The sequence below is a fragment of the Botrytis porri genome (assembly GCF_014898465.1).
Source record: "Botrytis porri strain MUCL 3234 chromosome Unknown BPOR_003, whole genome shotgun sequence".
In the NCBI taxonomy this organism is placed as follows: domain Eukaryota; kingdom Fungi; phylum Ascomycota; class Leotiomycetes; order Helotiales; family Sclerotiniaceae; genus Botrytis; species Botrytis porri.
In genome coordinates, this window is record NW_024066077.1 from 2,017,305 (window position 1) to 2,032,849 (window position 15,545).

Below are 15,545 nucleotides of genomic sequence, written 5' to 3' on the forward strand. Positions count from 1 at the left end.
GAAGATGTGAGGCTTTAACATGGCTAACCACCCAAGACAGGAAGTTTTTGGACCCTCTATACAGTACCGCCATCCAAGTTTCCCAGTTTTGTAATTTAGTAGGAACACGGGCTTCCACACTTTTACTCACAAACCATGCAATAATATACGTCAAGATGGTCTAGCGTAGGAATACGAATGCCTCTAGTGCACAAAGCTTGTATGAGTGCTTTGAATTTAGATATACCTAACTCCATTCCACCACTAGTATGAATAATGCTTGAGACAAGCATCAGCAGGTTGCACAAGAGGGTGTGGTTGAAGATGGTATTGATATTATGATATTAAAACACTTTTGAAGTCAATTTCTGACCTAGAGAACACTCGTATACATGCCTCCCCAGCAGTAAAATAGATGAAACTCCATGTTGTAAAACGTCGACCAATGATTCCTCAATAACCGAACAAGTAACTATATTGCCACGATTATCGTAACAATTCATCCCGGCGTCCCTCGCATTCATGCCTGCCATGAACTTCATCCTATCGTAACAAAAAAAACTCATAACATCATGTCTTCGTGTGCGGTATGCCACATATAGCCGCGTCTCGTACTCCGGGCGACTAAAGATCTCTAACTGGATCGTATGGCTTCGTCTGCCCGGTCACCCGGGTGATCGGCGATGACGAATAAGTTGCATACGACGACGATGGTGGATATGCCTGACTAGATGAGTAGGTGGCGTAGCCACCAGTAGATGAGCTAGGCTCTGAAAAGATACGTTAGTACCCTAGGTAGTGGCGAAGCGGGGAGGGTACACACCAGTGGAAGAATAGTCGTATCCCTGACTGTCTCCTGTCGGCAGTTAGAATGAAGCTCCAAAACCATGGTTTAACTCATTGACTAGTGGCAAAATGCTGCACAGAGGGTCTTTCATGGGAGATAAATGGCGTGCATACGTTCCACACAGACATCATTTCTTTACTTCTAGCTCGGGTGGATAATTTTGGTGGATAGAAGCCATCACACATACCTGAATTCATGGACGCACTTGAATAGTACGAAGAGTGGCTGTATTGCTCATCTACCTGTACTGGTACATGTCTATGATGTGAAGGGTATGAATGATGCGAGTGGTGGTGATTTTGGTGATGGTGATGCGAAGGGATCGTGGAATTGTAGGAAGCATTGTCCCTACTATCGGCCCTAATATTTCTGTTCCTACCATCTCGATAGCGAAATTTGTGATATAAGAACCATCTTGCTATCCAGTTTGGACAATCGAGAGTCGGCTTGGCTAAGTTCCAGTAGTATGCCGTTTTATCAGTACCATTTTGGACTATCAGCTTCATTGCTTCATCCTTCGATCTCTCAACAATATCGCTCCAATCGTACGGAGGTTTTCCTTTGCAGTTCTTCTTGAGGTGGCATTTCTCCGAAATGAGCCACCTATAGACCGTATCTGTCTCTTTCTGAAGTGGTGGCCAAGATAAGTAAGCACTCTATTGATTAAGCTTCTCAATTTGGCAATGATGAGGTCGAGTCAACGGGGTTAGTTTGGTTGAAATGAATGCTTACCGCCATCAGGGTATACGTCTCCGCACTAATGTTTAAATGCTTGACGAGGTCATCTTTTGTTTGACTCATTGCCAAAGGGCCTAGATCAGGTGAAGACATGACGGGGCTTGTCGAGTTTCCGCTTTTTAAAGACTGGACGTGCAGTATGGATGGAGAGAATTGCGATACTCATAGCGAACTTACGGGACCATTGTAGCAATATTAGGTAGCCGCGTTGCCTGCAGGGCTTTACGTATAAAAGGGTGGCAAGTTATGGGTTTACAAGATTCAAAAGATTGGCCAGTGCCACCTTCGGGTCTGTGAAGCCCGCATCTCTCGATGCATATCATCGGCGTCTAATTTTCATAGCATTTGGCGTAAGTAGAAAGTGATGCATATGGCAGGGGTGACAAACATTGGTTCAATTTGGTTGGGACAAAGTGATGGCAGCAGCGTTTTCTTTACCAATGATTCTATGGTAAAAAGGACTGAATCCTAGTCAAGTAATGTACTGGGTTGACCGGAAGCGTATACCGGCCATCTGCAAGTTCGGGGTAACTGATATCGGATAGACTCCCGACGCCGAAACCACCCGCTTAACTCGGATTACCTCAAAGAATCCTCAGTTGCACAGAAGACCCTGCGGAGCCGTGTTGATACTCTGCAAAAAACGACTTAAATGTCGCTACGGGCGGCATATTCATGAGTCAATGGGTGACGCAGAGATTCTACACACCTATATCTGCACCACCCCAAAATACATATTCATTCGCAGGGGAAACGAAGTTAAACCCCCATGAAAGGAAATCTTACAAAAGTCGAATTTCCGCATCTAATCCCTGCTGCAACAACTGTTTTGATATCTAAAGGCAGGTGTTACCATTTTGGGCAATGCTTTGTAAGGCGATCAAAGGAATCAGCCATGCTTGGCCTGAGATGATTATCTGGTTCTGATAAAATGTTGACAGCAAGAAGAAGTCTATGCCGGTACTGCTCCGAGTCTCATGCACCCTATGAAGTAATGAGTAGGTTTTACCACTGGACTCGTGTAAATATACACCAAACAGATTTTGCTATTGACTGTAATTGAGAAGCTGCCACTCACCATCCCAGAGATACTAGGTCTCATATCTCATCCTACCCAATCTTTTAAGATACATCTGCTATCAATTAGTGGATCTGACATCCTAAATAGATTACCTTGGTTCAGGGGGTGGGCATATCATTCGGTTTGCAGACATTCGAAATGTAACCTCATACCTGATGTAGTCAACAAAAGCGTCGGGGGAACGAACCCCCTTTAACATTGAAAGAAAAAACATTCTGGATTGTCCTGACTCCATACGAGTCAAAAATAGCTACTTTGTCAGTATAGTCACCCTATAGAGCATTGTGTATACCTAGTTTTATGTAAACTTCCCTTCACAGACGGCAGAGGTAGTAGGTCTCAAAACCTTAGGCAGGTTCAAATAATACATCGTTATCAATCTGCTGTTGATCACGTAATCATTATACCCCTCCATCTAGCGACGGTGATATAACTTATGTCAATTGGCTTGTTGGCTTGTTGGCTTGTGCAGCTGTAGATCATAGATTGATCTGGCCTACCTAGCTTACACGAGCTAGACAGCGTGCAGATATATCACTCATTAGATATGTTACCTCAAACCCAGCGTTATGGTATGTACTTGCAAACATTAGCTTTGTCATTCTTCGATTTATTGACAACTCACCTCAGACAGTCGTACAGGAACGGCGGAAGAGCTCGCATTGAGTCTGGTTGATCTGCAAGTCTTGATTAAACATTGGATACATGAAATGGTGGAAATGATTCCGTGCCATTGCAGTGATTCGTTTCCATCACATTCTGCTGTAAATCGTGGTCAAACAAATTTCCCTACCCACTAGTGGTTGGATATTGAACGACAAAGTCAATAAGTTAGAAGTAACTTGATACATTTCCATATTATGACGTATATGTACTCAACGCCAGGGCTGGCTTCCTTTCTGATACACGTCGGCGTTGTGATTGGAGAAAGCTTGTACTCACCAAATTCCATTCGTACTGATTGGTAGATACAGTACTAGGAGGCTAGGTATGAAGTTCATTTCATGATACATCATGTTACTCGAGGTAAAAATCTAGAATTTCAGAATGCGCGAATCTTTTATAGTTTGTCCAAACCTCCTATATTAGACGACTGTTGCCTGCATTTATATATCGAATGTCAGATACGACTCTTCTCATTATTAATAAAGTGATGCATATCTATTTATAACAGTCACTTCAATTCAGAGTCCAGGCTCGAGCCAGGGAAGTCTTCCGTGGATAGAGAACCCTATCCTACCCTATCCCCCACCAAGGCCAAGGCCAAGAATGATGCGCTGATCTACCCAGCTAGCACGAGTAGTTCTCGAGGCAGTCCATGCCACCAGTGTCTCTTCAACCCACTTTTTGCTCATATAACAATCATCTGAATGCACCGGCGACCTATGAAGGACAATTGATTTATCAGAATCATCCCGAGACTTTCAAGAGAAGTGGACTCACAAGGAACCGCATGATACACAGAGTAACGAAATCCTTATTAGTACTGACTACCTACCCAGTGATTTGAGTGACTAGCGTCTCTTGTGGCCCTCTCATCGTTCCACTCGAGAAGTTCGCATTACCAACAACACCCCACTTCACCTCGTCGTGCTACCCCTCCACACCTGCCGCCAGACATGCTCTCCAAGATATTTATTTTGCTCTGCACTGTTCTTATAACTAATGATCAATGCGAAATAAATAGGTACTATCGCGTTCAAGCAAGCAGTAAAACTTCCGGTCGCGTCGATTGTGTACCATAGTCAAAGGATATGGTCTCTACGATTGTGCATCTGCCAAATGGCTACCATATAACAGTCAACCCTGTTTTTGGAGGCTTCTTTTTTAAGGCTAATGAGCTGAACACACATAGCAGCATCTTCCCTGCTGGCTGGACTGTCATTATCCAGACCGAGGATTGTTCGGATGAACATCCTTTAAACAGCGATTCTGAGGCTATAGAGCTCCAAGATGCGCCAGCGGAACGGCATCGACACATACACCCTTTCAGAATTCCAACTTTACGCAATGATAGCCTCTTTATTTCTTCCATTTCGAACCCCTCGAGCAATGATTTCAAAGCTCCTATCAGCCCCACTCGGCAGATCGCGATGATGCTCTGGGCAACATTATACTGGTATTTCCACCTACCAGAACCGTCCCCATATGTTACCACAGCCGCTTCAAAAAAGACACCTGATGCTGGAAAGCCAAAGGCAGATTGGCGCATACATATTAGGAGAGAAGGTGTGCTGCGGGGTCGCAACTTGATACAAAAGCTTGAAAGAATGGGGTTAATTACATCGGATGATTGTTCAGTTGGCCTCGCAATAGATGAGAATACACCCGAGGGATGGTCAAACATGTTCACTTCAAGGAGAGCATTCTGGCAACTGTCGGCACGGCTATTCCTTTTTACTTTCAGCCCGAATCTATCTCTAGCTTCCCCGCAGAGCAGCCGACCGGGCTCACCTATCCGTGATATAGCAAGCAACCAGTCTCCCGCCAATAAGAGAGATTCCACTGATTCATTTACTTCTTCAGGGCCATGGTCACCAGCTTCCATTGGTCCTTTCTCATCTGGAAGCCATTTGCCGACATATTATCCACCACCTCCGACCCAATATACGAACACATCAGGTGTGCGCCATCCCCTGCGTCCCAAGCCACCCCGCCAAGGCGAAACATTTTATACACGTTACATCCCTAGTGTAGGGCAATACTTGTCTTTTCGAGTCGCTTCCTTGTCCTCCAAGCCTGTGGTGTATAACGGTCCAGCCTCAAGCTTATCACTCTTCCAAGACCATGCCAAGAGCACGGCGATCTCCTCTATTGGGGCATGCTTGTCCGCAGATTCGCAAACTGTACACTCTCGCACCATCACAGATCAAATAGACGATACAACTGAAATGACAGATCTCCAGCTTTTAAACCGCTGGATGAATATCCCTCGGGTTGATAGATTTTGGGGCTGCTCTGGTCCAATCGCTACACAGGAAGAATTTCTCAAAGCCAATCTGACATCTAATCATTCGTTCCCCGTCATTGGTCTCTGGGACGGTAAGCCCTTTGGATACTTTGAATTGTATTGGGCAAAAGAAGATATCCTTGGGAAACATGTAGGCGATAGCGTAGGAGATTTTGATCGTGGTGTTCATGTTCTGGTTGGTGAACCTGAATACCGGGGAAAGCATAGGGTGCAATGCTGGATCACTGCTTTGGCGCACTGGGCTCTGGTACAGGATTACAGGACTAATTCCTTTGTGCTTGAGCCGAGAGTGGACAACGAGAGGTATTTCTCTGTTTCTCTAGCTTTTCTTGCTTTCATCATAGTCCTTCTCTCTAACTTACCCTAGGTTTATCTCACATTTGCAAGAAGCTGGCTTCGTCAAAGAGCGAGAAATCACCTTTCCTCACAAGCAGTCTGCATTCATGAAGCTGCGAAGAGAATGTTTCGAAGCGCCCGCATTGTGATTGTTTCAATACTCAATGCAACCTCGACACATCAAAGAGAATGAAACGTTTCTGCTCACAGGTAAATATTTACCCTGCTGATACGATAGCACGATAGTTGCACGACGCCAACTTTCTCGCGATGAAAATCCCAAGAAAATTTTCACGCCAGTAAGTCGCTCCTCATATGGACCACAGCACACTTATGTGAGATCGATGGTGCCGCATAGATCGGGCGTGCCTCTATCTTGCTCATCTACCCACAATTATTACTCCACTCAATAATTGATCGTGTGGAGTTTCATGGACAACTGACAAGCAATACGTGCCGCCTTCAACTTACATCAAAATGCACCATCCACACCCGCCAAAATGGAATATGTGGGGATTTTGAAGCAACGAAAATCCTTGAATTCACGGTCAGTTATGCCAAAGCATGATTGGCATCGCGGGTAATCATTTTCGATGTATTTATGTGCATCAAAAATAGCCCGCCTGAGCTACATTAGTTACCAAGAATAGAAGTATTTGAAACTCGGCTATAATTTTCCTGATGTTTGAGGCGAGTTTTGCCCGTCTTGGATCGAGCCCCTTCAAAACCGAAAAAGGCTTTGTGAGCGACTGCATGGCATTGTGGGGAGGAACGATCATGCAATACCTACAAGCGCGACTGCGGGATGGAGAAGCTGATACACGTCTGATGTTAAGTGTATGTTTCTTTCTACTATGTATAGATTCGCTTCCAATCAGATTGCAAGCCCAGCCTTTTCATTGAAGCTTGACCCTACCTGAAACTTGTTACGATTGTTAAGACGATTGACGACATCAGCTTCAGAAAAGATGATTATTAGTTTCTTTGATCAATCTTGGCGCTAAACATCCCCGACCACATTCGGCTCTCGTTTCCTGGGACACTTGCGCCTGCTCCAATTGTGTATAATAGATTTGACAGTTTTGGACTCAAAAATTGGTGAATCGACTATCCCACCATGTCAAAGTTGTATCAGTCTTACCGATTACTGGGTACGTCGGACTACTGTAGCTTCTCACTACCTATACAATATCTTCCACAGCAGCTACATTCAATAACCTCTCACTGCCCCCCTTCACGTATCTTCCAGGACTGCATTTTGCATATGCAAAACAAAGGGTATATGCTGGTGGCCAAGATTTTGAAGCAATGTAAGAAGGAGTAGGACATCCCTCCGTAAAAACAGATCTCGCCTTTCCATACTTTTTCAATTGGTCCAGCAAGAGCGATACCAAAAGGAGGGTGTCACTGCGACGCCACACAAATGCATGAAAATGCATTCAGGCTCTAAGAGAGTACACTTGTACAACGTTTCATCTAGCCTTCAGATGGAAATGGAACGACGGGGAAGCTCCACAAAGCGCAATCTGATACGGAGCCAGTCTACCGGCCGATGTTGATTGCATTAATTGAGCTATCACAAGTGATATCATAGAAATTGAAAATACCTGTTATTTATCTCCTTGGGTACAACGTGGTTGTTAAGGCTATCAGCACCATTTTTTGTACAGTGATGCAGTTACGGTTTTAGGGTCTGTGGGAAAATCATCATGCTGGAGGTTTTGCGGAATCATTTGTGCACGGCAAGAGTGTTTTTATTAGGTTTCATATGTAGGTATAAGTTCTACTGGTTTCAATGTATGATCATATGATGTGATTTGGGATTCTTGGGGGGCGGGGGCGGGTTCCACGAGGACTTTTTTGAAGGAGTTCACCTGCCAACGACCTCTCCGACCTCTTCTATCAACGACATCAACAAATGAAAAGAATGCCAATGAATGGCAAATGTAAAATGTCAAGAGACCAACATGATCATTAGCTTTTGATTATTTGAAGCTTAATTGAAGCTTATTTGCAGGTTTATCGTATATTAAAATTGAAAGCGACAATCAAATTATTGAACATTTTCTAGCAGGTATGCAAAAGCTGATCAGATTTCCGTCCTTTTTTCCCCTTCTCTATGCTATCCCCCAGAATGGATGATGTCCTTGATGGTGTCTGAATTTTGATGGCTGTAGGCTATACCGGTATCACTGATTTGATAAGATTACTAGCCACCTTCACCTACTAGGCACCTTTAATTACTGGGTAAGTGAGTCTGAAATACCCCTGGAGAATAGAATTATGCCAAAAACAGCGTTTAAACAGCTTTAACCGTTCCGTTGGTCAAAGCGTTCCCTTTGGGGTGAACCCCAATCGATAGGTACTGGCTCATCCGGTCCATACCAGAAATACTACCGGTAGAGACCCTCAAACCTTAAGAATGAGTGAACCCTTCCACATCCATAATATAAGAACCTTTAATGTGAACCTTATTTGGTCTCAAACGACATGTACATCACACACCGGAAGATTCGATTTTATTCGATGTGCTTGTCTTCTTTTTTAAACGGTTTCAGGATATGATTTCGAGTAGAGTAATGTGCGATGTGGGATGGGATGGATGTTGGAAAAAAAAAGTCTTTCGATCATAGGTATTGATGGATGGCTTTCGTGACTTGGGTCTAACTGGCGGAATCCATCCGACTCGTTCTAGTTGCGTATGTGTGTATTGTATGTATGTATGTATGTATGTATGTGTGTATGTATGTGTGTATGTATGTGTGTATGTATGTGTGTATGTATGTGTGTATGTATGTGTGTATGTATGTATGTATGTAGCTACGTATGTACATGGTATTATATATTCCAAGTTTGTGTGTGTACTACCTGTGTACTACCTGTGTACCTCGCCTACTTCGCCTACCTCGCCTACCTAGTATGGACAAAGTATCGTAGGTCCCTCCTGTACCATCTGACAGATCGGGAACACCCTCGCTTGTCCCTCCAACAACTGAACAAGCCGTCGACTGGGTCCTCGGAGGAATGTGGGAAATTCCGTGCTCTCGTGATAAATGTTAAAGGAGTACTCCGGCAGGGTGGAAATTGGGGAAAAACCTCCCGACGTCTCTTGACTGATTTTGCGTCTTAGTCATGGAATCCAGAGACCAATCTGATGATGATGACCATATTTATGATGAGGTTGAGTTTTCCGCCAGAGTTTGAATTGTGGGTAACATGCATGACAGGTAATTTTAGAATTTTACATGATTGCGATTGGTGTGAATGCAGGAAAGGTCGGTGGTATCGGCCTCCGCGTTCGCCGACATTGAATAGCTTCCACGCTAAATTCGCCAGAATCATGCAAAGGCCACTCTCTCTAACCCATACTCGACGATCGCATTTTAAAAATCTGGAAATGAGAGGAATGATTCATGCTATCAGTTTCGATTTTTCTAGGACCGATCATGAATCTAGCTGATATATTGGATGATCGACTTTGGATACCTCCCTGCTTTCTTCAATCTCTAAACCTTACTTGGCGAGTCCACCTAGGGACGGAAAAAGTCCACATCGCGAGTCGGAATCTCTTGGGACAATGACCGGTGGCGTACGTGGGCTATGAGCTGCTGCTACTAGTTGTAGGGCGGGGTCATGCATGCTCTCAGCTGCAAGTGAAAAGGCTTGGTTCCCCCAGCTTATGCTGAAGTCTCCGTATACACTCTTGAATCTTCTATATAACTATCCAGCTTGACACCTTCCACATCGCATTTGATTGTTAACATAGTAGCACAACCACTCGACTCAAGTTATACATCACCCCACCTTACAACTCTTGTGATTAGCAGTCACACATACATCAGAGGACAAGAGATCTAGTCCCTACACACCAGCTTTGCTTTGACCATGAAGATGAATACATTATCACAAAGATTTTCTCGATTTCGATCAGATGTGATGCAAGATTTGAAGACCAAGCACATTGAGATGGCACCCCCGTCACCTCCATACATCGACGAGTTCGAGTATCAAGTCGAAAGTTTTGGTACCGTGCCACAGGCGCCGCCATCTCCGGCATTATCATTTGAGGAAATATCTCCAAAGAATGACCGCAGAGCCAGAAGTGACAGATCAAACATTGCCGCAACCACTTTTACCTGTTTTGGAAACCTTCCTACCGAGATCAGACTGTTGATCTGGGGCATGGCATGTAAACAGCAGCGGAGAGTCGATGTTGAGTTCGATGTAAAGTTGAACCACTTTTACCAATCTGGTCCCCCTCTCTTTATGTCAAGCACACCTGCACCAGATGTCCTGTACGCATGCAAAGAATCAAGAGAGGAGGCTTTGAAACATTACTCTCTCTGCTTCCGACAGGATATTTACGAAAGCGAGAAAAGACAAGCAAAGATATGGTGCAATTTTGATACCGATATTATACGATTAACCCCCGATGGATGGGGCCGAAGGGTACACGATGGCTTCTTAAGGCAACTCGCCACGACAAATGGCATTTCTCGTGCATTCAATATCTGCAACTTCAGTAACTATAACCCTGGCTGCTTGGTTCAAGACGAAACCTCGACATTCAGCTGGACCAACATTTTTGACGCTATTGATTCTCACATTTATCTGGGCTATGAATTACAGGACATCGTTTTGTACTACGATGCGGAGGACAAATCAGAGCAAGCGGATAGATCAGAGTTCGTGGAGCTGGACTGGAGTGCAATGGATCCAGAGTCTCAAGCGACAAAGATGCTACAGTGTGTGCAGAGAGATTTATTAAAGAAAATGCCTAGCTACTGTCCGCCTTGGGAGCATCGCTCGTTTACACACACAGACGATGACTCCGTGCCCAGGGGGAACGCAGTGTGGGAACTTCTCCAGTCAAAGGTCAAATTGATGCAGCTTAAAGTAAATCATTGATAGACTATTTTTTCAACCATATTCAAGATAGGGAGGGGTTCACCATTAAGAAAAGATCTTTCGGAATCTGTATTTATTTACGAGAAGTCATGTATCTCCAACCAAACATATATAGCTATTTAATATTATAACATCTTTTCAACTCCCTACAAATGTTTATTCTGCCTGTCACTTGATATAAATTCAATGATCGATTTGATTGCCTAGTAGTTACAGTCAGATATATCGTCAGGAGAGATCGCTACGATCTGTTCGTCAGTGGCGATCTCTTCATACCTAGTATAAGCATATCAACATTCGTACCTGCGCACTCCAGCTAGATTTGGAGGGTTTGAGACACAGCCGCATTACGTCATTGATGACAGGGATCAAGCATTCGAGCTCTCAACTTCCAGAACTTCCAAGGTCAAGGTTAGCTCATGATCACAACTAGCAAACGGCAAACGGGACAGGCACTTAGAAATGGCCATTTCGATGATATTTGTTTGTTACCGTGAGCTCACTTTCTCAGGATCGAGATAGGGATAGGGATAGAGGTTAAGGGGTCGCAAACATGCGACGAGCAACACATCTTTTACCGCGGAGTATTTCCCAAACGACGTACCGACCAGCCTCATTCGTAGGTACTTTTCGAGATGGAGCCGCTTCACAACCTTTTGCAAAACAGAGCCCGTTCTCATGTCTTCGCACGTTTACTTCGACGAACATTTGGAGAGAAGAGAAGAGTCACACTGAAAAGGCCAAGGAATTGAGTCAAAAGGGACTGGACAAGGAAGAAGATTGGTTCAACAATCAACTCGACAATGCAATTGGTCAACAGAAGGAAATACAAGCAAGAACACCATGGCATAGAGAAGGTGCCGACCAACCGCCTGTGAAGAGAAACAGGAGTGCTGGGGCTATGACAAAAGGTTTCTTGATTTCTCTCTCCTTTTGCTCCTGCGAGAATCTTGTCTAACAGTTATAATACAGGCAAACTACTTACCACCCCTTCTCGACTTTTAAAGCTCATTTTGCCTTTGACCACGCGGGATAAGAACTCTGATCGTAAGGATATCGAGCCATTGGCTCTTCTCGTGCATCCTCAGCAACCTCTCTCCTATTTGGAAAGACTTATACAATCCGAGCTGCCCATGATAACTGCGAAAGATGGATACACTGAAAAAGTGCCCGAAGTGTATTTCCGAGCTGAAGATTCCGCACAAGGTGAGATTAAAGCAGATTCTCGAAGAGATGACATGGATGGAGAAGCAGAAAAGGGAACAGACGAACAGATGGTCGATGGAAAAATTATGAAACTAGGGAAGATCAATAGCTCCAAAGACAAAAATATATCAAGCGAAGAGAAGAAACAAATACAAAGTGAATTAAGGGGAGGACCTGGCGAGGGAGGAGTAGAAAGTTACTCGGGACGTGGACGGGAACAATCTTCCGAGGGAGAAGTGAAATTTGTTCGCTGGTCTTCGTCGACTGAAATTGGAGATTTCATTCGTGATGCTGCGCGGGGAAAGGAATTCGCAGTCGAGATCGAAGGTGCATCTCATGAGATTCGCGTTGGGGTGCCGTCTTTCAACGATCGAACTCATTACCTCCGAGTTCGTCTACGCAAAACCAGCAGGAAATTGGCGAATTATGCGCAAGTGAAGAAAGAATGCGATGAGCTTGCACACCGAGGAGCGCGACATCTTGCCATGGGTGGGTTTGGCGTGCTTGTGTCGTGGTGGGGTGCTATCTATTACTTTACCTTCATGACTTCTTATGGATGGGATACCATGGAACCGGTTACGTATCTAGCAGGTTTATCGACGATTATTCTCGGTTACTTGTGGTTTCTCTATCATAATCGAGAGGTTTCTTATAGGGCGGCGCTTAATCTGACGGTTTCGAGACGACAAAGTGCGTTGTATCAAGCGAAAGGATTTGATTTGCAGAAATGGGAGTCATTGATTGAAGAGGCAAATGCGTTGAGGAAGGAAATCAAGAGCATTGCTGATGAGTATGATGTGGAGTGGGATGAGAAGGCTGATGAGGGAAGTGAAGAAGTTCATGATGCGTTGAAGGCGGAGAGGAAAAAGACTAAGAGGAGGAAGAAGGACGATGAAGGAGAAGAGGATGATGAGGATGAAAAGCATACGATGAAGGGGAAAGATGATTAAAGGTGTGCATACAGGTAGATGAGGCACGACTGGTAATGTTTGGGTTTGCATAGCATGGCGCATAGCGTATTGAGATGATTTGAATTTATACCACAGCATAGCGTTTAGAAACAATACATAGAGAGAAACGACACATGAATATAAATCTTACACATTGAATTACTACAACCCTCCTTTTCCTTCCCTTCCCATTCCTCAACTCGAAACGCGAACCTCAAATCCCAATCTCACCCCCAAAACTCCTCATGCATATGCATACAAATGTCATATAAGCTCCGCAAACCCAGGCATCACTTCCGCGAGGAAAACTCCGCCTCAACTATCAATTCATACCTACGAGGTAGATACAAACCGCGTCACCAACAATATATTCATTCTGGCATGCAAATATGACCGACTAGCCAGTTGGTGAGTGGTTTCAAGCGGTTGATTTAATCATGCGTTTTAAGTGTAAGGAGAGAAGAAGAAGGATAGAAAATTTCGGGAGAGAAGTTGATATGGGTGGAAAATTTGAGGTGGTCTGTGCATAGACTAGTGGGATGGGATGGGCTAGTGGATGGGTGACTAAGCAGGGGGTTATTAGGGAAGAAATTTTTCTAGGAAAGAGTTTCTCTTTGTGTACATTCATACAAACAAACAACAATGGTATTGATTGAGGATGAGGATGAGGATGAGGATTTTCTTCGTCTCTTTTTTGGGGATGAGGATTTAGGATTCATGGTATGAAGAAGGAGAGAAGGTATTGAATGATATTATATTATATTATTCATAGCAACCATATCTTTTCTCCCTTCATCTATCGTTCCTCCCTCCATTCTATTCATCTCACGCCAGAGATTCCTCTATCCATCCAGGTTTGTATCTCTCTTTCCATTCTCTTCCCTCCATCCCCTCCAATTCCCCTTCAGTTCCTCTCTCTTGGTCGCAAGAAGATGCAACAATCCGCACCAAGAAAACAAAACCACATATTGCCTACCTCCTGATCGTCTTCGTGGACTTGAGGTCACTTATTTTAAATATCGTTCGTGGGATATAGAACCAACGGCCTAGACAGCCAGTCCATTCCACCCTGTTGGCGTAGAATAGTGCGCTAGGAGGACTAATCGTGACAAACATTCTTATTTTGTCTCCTGCTTTGTTTTTCATTTTCGTTTTTCATCGTTTTTTTTTTCCTTCTCTTACTTGTGGGGAGATCTATGGAGAGGAGGGAGGAAGGAAGTGGTAGGGTAGATGGTGTATGCAAATAATAATATTATTTTATCTCAATGTGGATTCTGCTTCATGATCAGTGCCGTGATTGTCTTTGCGTGTGAAGATTTGATTTTGATGTGTAGACTTTTCGTTCCATTTGTCTCGAGTTTACAGATACTGTAGGTTTGAGATTTCTGCAGGTTTGAGATTCTTGTATATTGAATGACTGTTCGAGAGTCCATTCAATCAATATATTGTCGGCTTGAAAGTTTCTATTGATTTCCTGCTTACTTTTTGCTTGGAAGAAAAGTGAGACAACACGGAACAGAGAATAATCACACTCAAGTCCCAACTTGCAACTTATGTTTTATTTCGAAACATATAATTCCTGCTGCCGATAGTGTGTATCACTGCGACAGGTCTAAATCCCAAACGCCAGCCATTATGAATTGGACGTACACCCATTATTCCTCTTTATCCATGTCCTCATCCATATCTCCACCAGTGCCAAATAGATCATTCATGTCACCCGCACCCTCCTCATCGCCCTCGAGATTATCCTCCTCTGTACCAGCTATGATACCTTCCATACTCTCTCCAATTGGCCCCTCCTCTTCTTCTTCATCATCCTCCACCCATTCATCTTTCAACCCCCATGGCACACCCGTAAGAACAAATCTCTCAGCCGGCAATCTCACACCCCATTCATTCTGTAAAACCCTTGGCAATGCAATTTTATTCCTCGCCTGCGCCGTCTCTAATAAAAACTCCTTGCTCAATCCACCCCCATTGCCCGAACCAAATTGATACTGTAATCGACTCTGAATAGCCAACTGCACTGCATTCGCGCTAACCTGTCCATCTGCATCTCTAAATCCCCCACCAGGCGGCGCATCGCGCGCGCGCATCTGCTGTGATACGTAGGCGTCGGAAGAGAGATGCAACGCATCGGAGAGAATAGACGAGGAGTGACGATATGCGAAATCGAGCAGTTGCAGCGGAACGCGTTCTTGGTATGCGGACACGCCGAGAGAGGAGAGAAGCATGTGGATGAGACGTGCGTCGCGCGGGCGTTTCGATAATCCGTTGTCTTGGAGGGAGGTGAGGGGCACGCTGGGATTGGGCGCCGTCGAGGAGCTCGTGGCTGCGGAGGCGGATGGGAGGGGTTGGGAGAGCGGCGCGGAGCTGTTTTGTGTGGGGGGTGGTGGCGAGGGGTGCCCGTTTTGACCGTTGGTTTGAGGTTGGGAGTCGCCGTTCATGTCGGCCATGATGGAGATGGAGGAGGATTTTTGCGCTCTAGATTATTATATGTTTGTGGATGAATCTTTCCTTGATTGC

General features: G+C 44.5%; 5 protein-coding genes across 5 annotated transcripts; 3 read left to right on the forward strand and 2 right to left on the reverse strand.

The window, feature by feature from the left end:
• Positions 1 to 603: 603 nt before the first annotated feature.
• On the reverse strand, positions 604 to 1,657 carry EAF01_002655 (uncharacterized protein; the record flags this gene model as incomplete). The annotated part of the gene is made up of 4 exons (XM_038910908.1): positions 604 to 749; positions 803 to 835; positions 1,014 to 1,482; positions 1,559 to 1,657. 4 exons carry the CDS (start codon positions 1,655 to 1,657, stop codon positions 604 to 606), a joined length of 747 nt encoding a protein of 248 aa, XP_038773830.1.
• A 2,742-nt stretch (positions 1,658 to 4,399) lies between these two features.
• EAF01_002656 (uncharacterized protein) lies at positions 4,400 to 6,101 on the forward strand (the record flags this gene model as incomplete). The annotated part of the gene is made up of 2 exons (XM_038910909.1): positions 4,400 to 5,919; positions 5,984 to 6,101. The coding sequence occupies 2 exons, from the start codon at positions 4,400 to 4,402 to the stop codon at positions 6,099 to 6,101; spliced, it is 1,638 nt and encodes a 545-aa protein (XP_038773831.1).
• Positions 6,102 to 9,837: 3,736 nt separating this feature from the next.
• EAF01_002657 (uncharacterized protein) lies at positions 9,838 to 10,860 on the forward strand (the record flags this gene model as incomplete). The annotated part of the gene is made up of 1 exon (XM_038910910.1): positions 9,838 to 10,860. One exon carries the CDS (start codon positions 9,838 to 9,840, stop codon positions 10,858 to 10,860), a length of 1,023 nt encoding a protein of 340 aa, XP_038773832.1.
• A 553-nt stretch (positions 10,861 to 11,413) lies between these two features.
• Positions 11,414 to 13,016, forward strand: EAF01_002658 (uncharacterized protein; the record flags this gene model as incomplete). Its single annotated transcript, XM_038910911.1, has 2 exons — positions 11,414 to 11,771; positions 11,833 to 13,016. 2 exons carry the CDS (start codon positions 11,414 to 11,416, stop codon positions 13,014 to 13,016), a joined length of 1,542 nt encoding a protein of 513 aa, XP_038773833.1.
• A 1,655-nt stretch (positions 13,017 to 14,671) lies between these two features.
• On the reverse strand, positions 14,672 to 15,475 carry EAF01_002659 (uncharacterized protein; the record flags this gene model as incomplete). Its single annotated transcript, XM_038910912.1, has 1 exon — positions 14,672 to 15,475. The coding sequence occupies one exon, from the start codon at positions 15,473 to 15,475 to the stop codon at positions 14,672 to 14,674; it is 804 nt and encodes a 267-aa protein (XP_038773834.1).
• Positions 15,476 to 15,545: the final 70 nt, after the last annotated feature.